General features: G+C 45.8%; 1 protein-coding gene across 4 annotated transcripts in view; it reads left to right on the top strand.

Moving 5' to 3' along the window:
- Nucleotides 1-689: 689 nt before the first annotated feature.
- The window catches only part of HMGXB4 (HMG-box containing 4), a 28,175-nt gene continuing 22,864 nt past the window's right edge, over nucleotides 690-6,000 (top strand). Inside the window, exons 1-2 of one of the 4 annotated variants that reach the window (XM_037513664.2) lie at nucleotides 690-746; nucleotides 5,334-5,430. In XM_037513664.2, coding sequence (XP_037369561.1) covers nucleotides 5,400-5,430 — 31 coding nt within the window. In that variant the 5' untranslated portion in view covers nucleotides 690-746; nucleotides 5,334-5,399. Of the gene's footprint in view, nucleotides 747-1,219; nucleotides 1,357-5,333; nucleotides 5,431-5,835; nucleotides 5,881-6,000 lie in introns of those variants that run through there. The other 3 variants (XM_037513665.2, XM_037513668.2, XM_037513669.2) reach the window with 3 other exon arrangements.

Below are 6,000 nucleotides of genomic sequence, written 5' to 3'. Positions count from 1 at the left end.
CCAAGGATTTTTTTCATTTCCATAGCTGGCTAAATAACTATGTTAATCATGCCTACCCCTACCTCCAATTTCTGGTCTTGTGACGCCGCCATCCTAAATTTTCTACGCTTAGCCTTCACATCTTTATAAACCTCTTAAAGTCCCTTATGAAGACGTGTTCTTCCACTTCACTCTCTTTCTCTGTCTCTCTCTCTCTCTCACTCACACACACACACACACACACACACACACACACACACCAATGTAGATGGTAAATTTCAAATGAGTGCCACTGCTAGTCCTCGTGACTCTAGGTGTTGCTGAGGAGTTATTGTTATAAAATATCTTGAAGGAACTAGTTTGATCTTTTGGAAGGAACACTTAATTCATTGAAGAATCAGAAGTGAAAGAGTCCTCTGCCTCCTGCTCCAAATACCTGTGTATCCTTGAGCACGTCACTAACCCTCTCTTTCACTCATCCGTAAAACGTCAAACCTACCCCTAGCCCCACCTCGGATGTAGTGAGGACTGAAGGAACGGGCTTCCAGCCCACCTGGCCGAGCAAGCTGCAGGTGCCGGCCCGGAGCCCAGCCCGCCCGGCGGGCATTCGATGAGCTCGACGCTCCCGCCCGAGCGGGCAGCCCCGGAGCGAGCCCGAGCGCGCTCTGGGCTCGACTGAGGCTGCCTGCCGCTCGCGCTTTTCTCTCCTTTTCCAACATGGCGGCGGTCGGCGGCGCTGAGGCGGGATCCGGACCAGCCGAGTGAAGGTAGCGGCGAGCGGAGCCCCCACGAGGCCGGGCTGGGCCCCCACCCCGAGGCGGCGGCGGCCCCGCCCCGCCGCCCCCCGCCGCCCTGGACCCGCGACACCGCTCCCGGGGCGCCCCAGGCCCGCCGCGGCCTAGCCCAGGGGCCGAGCCGGGGACTGGAGTAGCGGCCGCAGCCCGCCCCCGGGCAGGGGCTGGAGCGGGCCGGCGGAGGAAGGCGGGCGGGAGCTGTTCAAATGGGGAAGGCGGGAAAGCTGCGGGGCCGGGAGGGGGCGTGCGGCCGCCCCAGGGGCCTGCGGGCCGGGGCCGCCCCTCCCCCTGCCCGGGCCGTCCCGCCCTCGGGGGCGCCCCGAGGCCGCCGGCGCCGCGGGAAACCCGGGTCCGGGCCGCGGTGCGGGTCGGGGCCGGCGTGCGGGACCCCGGGGCTGTCATGGGGAAAGGGCTCGAGGGCCGGGAGCCCGGAGGGCTGGGTTCTGGGCTGGCTGGGAGGATGCGGGGGGCTCTCTTCTCGCCTCCGCCGAGCTTTGTGAGACCAGCCCGGGCTGCAGAGGCGCCGGCGGGATCGCAGGGGTTTGCGGTGGGACCCCAAAAATGGTTCCTGGGTGCTCTTGAGGTCAGTAACCTGGTGTCGAGTGTCCTCTTGGCGTGTGACCCAGTTCGAACGTGCCTGATCTTCTTCATACAGGCCCATTTCCTCCCCTGGCTCCTGCTTGTAGGTGCACTTTATTGTGTATCGTGCAAAAGAGGGGAAGCATCGCTCCCCTTTCTCGGAGGGCAAAGCTGGCGGCCGATGCTGCCCGCTGGTAGCAGAATAAATGGGAAAGCAACAAGAGCGGGATCCAGAGGAAAGCCTGTTGATGGAGCAAGGCTTGTCAAAATTTGTGGTGCTGGGTTTGGGGAAAGGTGTGTTGTCAGCCACCTGCACCGTGGACCTGGGCCCGCAGTGAGAGATGTCAGGCCCCCACCCACCCTACTGTCAGGAGCTCCAGTTTCCAAAGCTGGCAGGGTCTGTGAGTGCTGCCTAGGTAGGTCCTCGGAGAGAGGTGGCAAGAATTCTGAGTCGCTGTGTCCTGAGATTGGAGGAAATCACGAAAAGGAGAAGACTTCACCGGCTCATATCTTAGAAGCAACAGCAAAAAATCAAGAAATTGGCAACAGCAAAAAAATAAGAAACTGTGCATCTTCCTTTCCCCGCACGGACTGGCTTATTTGAGTTCCTGGAAGAAGAGAACACGGAATCTCAAACAAGGCTCTCATCCTGGACTAGACCTGGATTTCAGGATTTAACAACCTGCCCTGTTAAGGGGACTTTCTTTATTCCCTCTTTTTTCAGTCCTCATTCTATTCTGGCAGGAAGAAGATTGCTAGTGATTGCTGAGGCTCGGAGTACCTCAAAAAATTACCTGAAACACTTTTTCAGTATTTCTAATCTGGACTTTAAAAACAACAGAGTACCAAATCTGATGATTTTTGTGTTTTTTTAAATACTTTAATAATCCAGAAAGCTATGCCTCAGCATAAAAACTTGCATGCTTATCTACAAGTGGAAGAGCAACTCTAGCTCCCCTTTTGTATATCCTAAAGAGAAGTCCAAAACTGCCATTTTATAATTTGTGCTTTTTATGAGTACATTTTTTTATGATGGCACGCTTCTTCCATAAGTCATATTAAATAATGCACTTGTCATTGCTTACCATTCTAAAAGGAATGTAATTATAAAATAATTCTTTACTCTTAAAAGTTGACAACATTGAATTCTGTAGACTCCAAATTTAAAGAACTTTGAAGAATGGGTTTTAATACCTGTGTTACATTTGCCAACATTTAATGTAATTATGACCTCTGTTTTCTAATGTGAAATTCAAACCTAATATTTTTCATTTTCATTAATCCTAAAAATCTACCACCTAATCCTGAATTCTTGGTCTCAATTTCTCAGTCTGACAATAGACTAAATTCTGCATTTATTGTTGAATAATATTCAAGACTTAGAGGAAATGTCAGGGGCTCAGCTGATCTTCCTAAATGTTGCCTTAATTCTGCCTTTCTTCCACACTGTTGCTTGAGACTTCTTTTCCTGGTTTCATCTTAGGAACCAAAACTAGCTTCTAAGCTGCAAAAATACCCTGATTTTAAAGAACCTAGGAATTCAGGACCCATCAGTCAACCCAAGCTGTGAGTGACATAGTCCATTGTGTTTTAGTTTTTTAAGCTGTTGGTTGTGTCCAGGTTCTTTAGTGAATTGAGCTTGCCTTTAGGCCTCGTGCATTTTCTTTTTCTACAGGTTGTTTAATCCTGTAATTTATAAAATGTGTTTAGTGTTTTTTATGAAAGTGTAAACAGTAGCAGGCCTAATTCTAATATACAATGTGAACTCTGGACCTATTTTTTGTGTTGGCCTGTGCCAACACAGAGGAGAGGAGGAGCTACTCCGAATTGTTCCCTTTCACAATTTTTTTTTACTCCACTGTTGTTTTTCTTGTTTTTTGATGCATACAGTTACCAGACCAGGAGCACTTTCTTATAGTTCAGAGCTCATGTGGTTTTTTCTCATGCTGTCTTCAGAGGGACAGCACATTTCTCTTCTGACTGTTAGATTCCTTGACTCTATTTTATGTTAGTTTTGGTGTTACCAAAGGAAAGGCTGATTAAAAGTCCCTGCTTCATTTAGAATGCATTTTGTTGCGGACAACAGATTGGTGGCCATGTTTCTGATGTTGAATATGTGAGATTTTGTCCCCATTTTTCTGAAACATTATTTGCCAAAATTCATTTGGCATACAAAACATAAATTGAAGCCTCAAGTTGTGGTTTCTTGGTATTATCAGCCTATGAAAGCTACCGGGAGCCATTGATTTTTCTACCAAACTCAACAGTTTAGTGCAAATGAGAGGATGTTTTCAGTGAATGGGTCGAGCCTCGAGCCCTCTGACATGCCTGTCTCCTCACCCTTTGAGTCATCGCCTCTTAGCTGGAAAGGGGAGTATGGGCATTTCCACTTGAGAAAATTGAAAGCGTGATGCTGGAACATTAAAAACTGGCTACATTATGTAACTTGCTGCCTTGTATTTCTGCATGAGACCTGACCTTACGTCCCCATTATTTCCTGTGAAAAACCCTTTGAATAGGCAGTTCTCCAGTTGATCTTTAGAATAATCCTGTGCATTTCATTTCCTTTTTTTTTTTTTTTTTTTGCATTTCATTTCTTTACATCACTTTAACTTCGCTTACCTTGACCAATCTGTCTCTATTTCACTTCTTAGGGAAATGGTGAAATGTGTTTTTGTGCGTTTCTTTTCTCAGTCTTATAAATCATTCTTGGCAATGCTGCTTTTTCTGTTTTCAACTTAGGTCAATCTGTGGATTGTTTTTTATCTGACTTGTGCAATTATGTCTTTTTTCTAATTTATTTTAAATGTAACTTGTGACAGTTTGCCTTGTTGATCAAACTCTTCTTTTACAAAAGTTATATATACCTACCTGAAGGGATTGACAATGTCACATTGGTGTGCCTTCAGCGTTTCTAAATCCTATTATAGCAGTGACAGGACAGTAAAATTTAAACTGCCAACGCTAAGCATTTCAATAACTGGATGACAATATTTTCAATATATTTAGTATATAATTTCTAAACTTCCTGTCAAGATTTTTCCCTGTAGGACCTGTGACATTGCAGTCTTTAAAGTAGTCTTTCAACTACTTTCAAGTGGTTGAAAGTAGTTGAAGAACTTGACCTTACAGTGCAGCTTATGTCTTGTCATCCATCATCAAAGGCAAAATGGACACATAAACTTGAATCCCAAAAAATTTTAGCAAATTCAAAACAATATGGCATTTAAATTATAGTAGTTTAGTAATTCTTCAAATTGGTGAAAATGTTAATAATCGTGAACACTTCATCACCAATGGACAAATGATAATTCTTCCTTATTCATCTACGTGACCTTTAAGAGAGGCATGATGGTGTTGGGAGCTGTTGTATGGCCAACTAATATTAGAAGTGAACCTGCTTTACACTTCTGTGATTTTAAGCAAATTCATATAACCCAACAAAATGCATATAAAAAGTTATGCTCTAGTCATCTTCAATGGCCCTATTATGTTATTTCTATGTAAATTGCAATATTAAGGATTTTAGCCTGTCACCCGTCCAAATAGTAGAATTTTGTGGTTTCTACTGTAAAGTATATTCTGTCTTCCTCTGCACCCTGCTTTATCTGTGCATTTTGTAACCTTGAATGAGCCTGTCCCTCTGACTTTATGTCAGTTTTTACTCTATCTCAGTGTTGTCAGTCCTGTTGGCATTTCAGAAATTCTCCTAATTTCAAAGGTTTTTTTTAGTTAGGGAGGTAGTTTATGTACTTCCCCAAATGACAACTTTGATTCGTGAATCAAATCAAATTAAGCCTAGTGCACTTCCTGGAGTTTCAGAGCCATGGTATATTTACAAACAGATTGAGGAGGTGACAAGACACTCCTTTATTTCTTGCTGCCCTTCCAGTCTGCCCTTGGATCACTACGCATTTCCATCTGGAAGGTTGAGAAGGTTGAGTTCACATTACAGGAGGGTTTTCCTTCTTTGTTTCTCAGACCTGGTCCTGTAGACGGGAAGGAGCCTGGACACAGTGACATTCTCAAAGGCCCTGCAGGACCGCCATGGCTTATGATGACTCCATGAAGAAAGAAGGTATGACCCCTTAATCTGAGAAGCATTCCAAAGAGGGTGTCCTCTTCAGTCCTTTCAGCTCATGAACATAGAGACCAGGACTGGCCACAGCCTGGACTCCCAAGTGATGGTCCAGAGCACTATTATGACACTCGGCCTCCACGTCATCCCCAGACTGGGCCCATGGAACCGAGAACCAGGACAGGGTTCCAACATGAGAGTCTGAAACATAAGTCTCTGTAGTCTATTGGGTTGATCCCCTGCAGCACTCATGGTCCTTGCCAGCTCCAGTGTGCAGGAGTCTGGGGGTAGGAATCACTTACTGGACTCACAGAGCAGCACAGCACGTGAATCCTTATTCTTTTCAGCCTTACCTCTGCAAGTCTGTGTCCACCTGCCAAATCACAGCTAAGAACCATGTCTGAGGATGCACACTGGGCCTTTGCATAGCGTGGAGCATTGTTTCTTCAGGTTTGAGTCCTTCATTTGCAGCCAAACCATCAAGAAATTTTCTTGTACCCTTGGAGCTAGCTCTGTATTCCCGTGGACTTATTAAAACATTTTAACTTGGAAGTGGGGGGCTGTTGCATT

This window comes from Talpa occidentalis, unplaced genomic scaffold, assembly GCF_014898055.3.
Source record: "Talpa occidentalis isolate TD23 unplaced genomic scaffold, MPIMG_talOcc4v2.1 talOcc4.16, whole genome shotgun sequence".
Taxonomy (NCBI): domain Eukaryota; kingdom Metazoa; phylum Chordata; class Mammalia; order Eulipotyphla; family Talpidae; genus Talpa; species Talpa occidentalis.
This window is presented reverse-complemented; position numbering and strand designations above follow the sequence as displayed.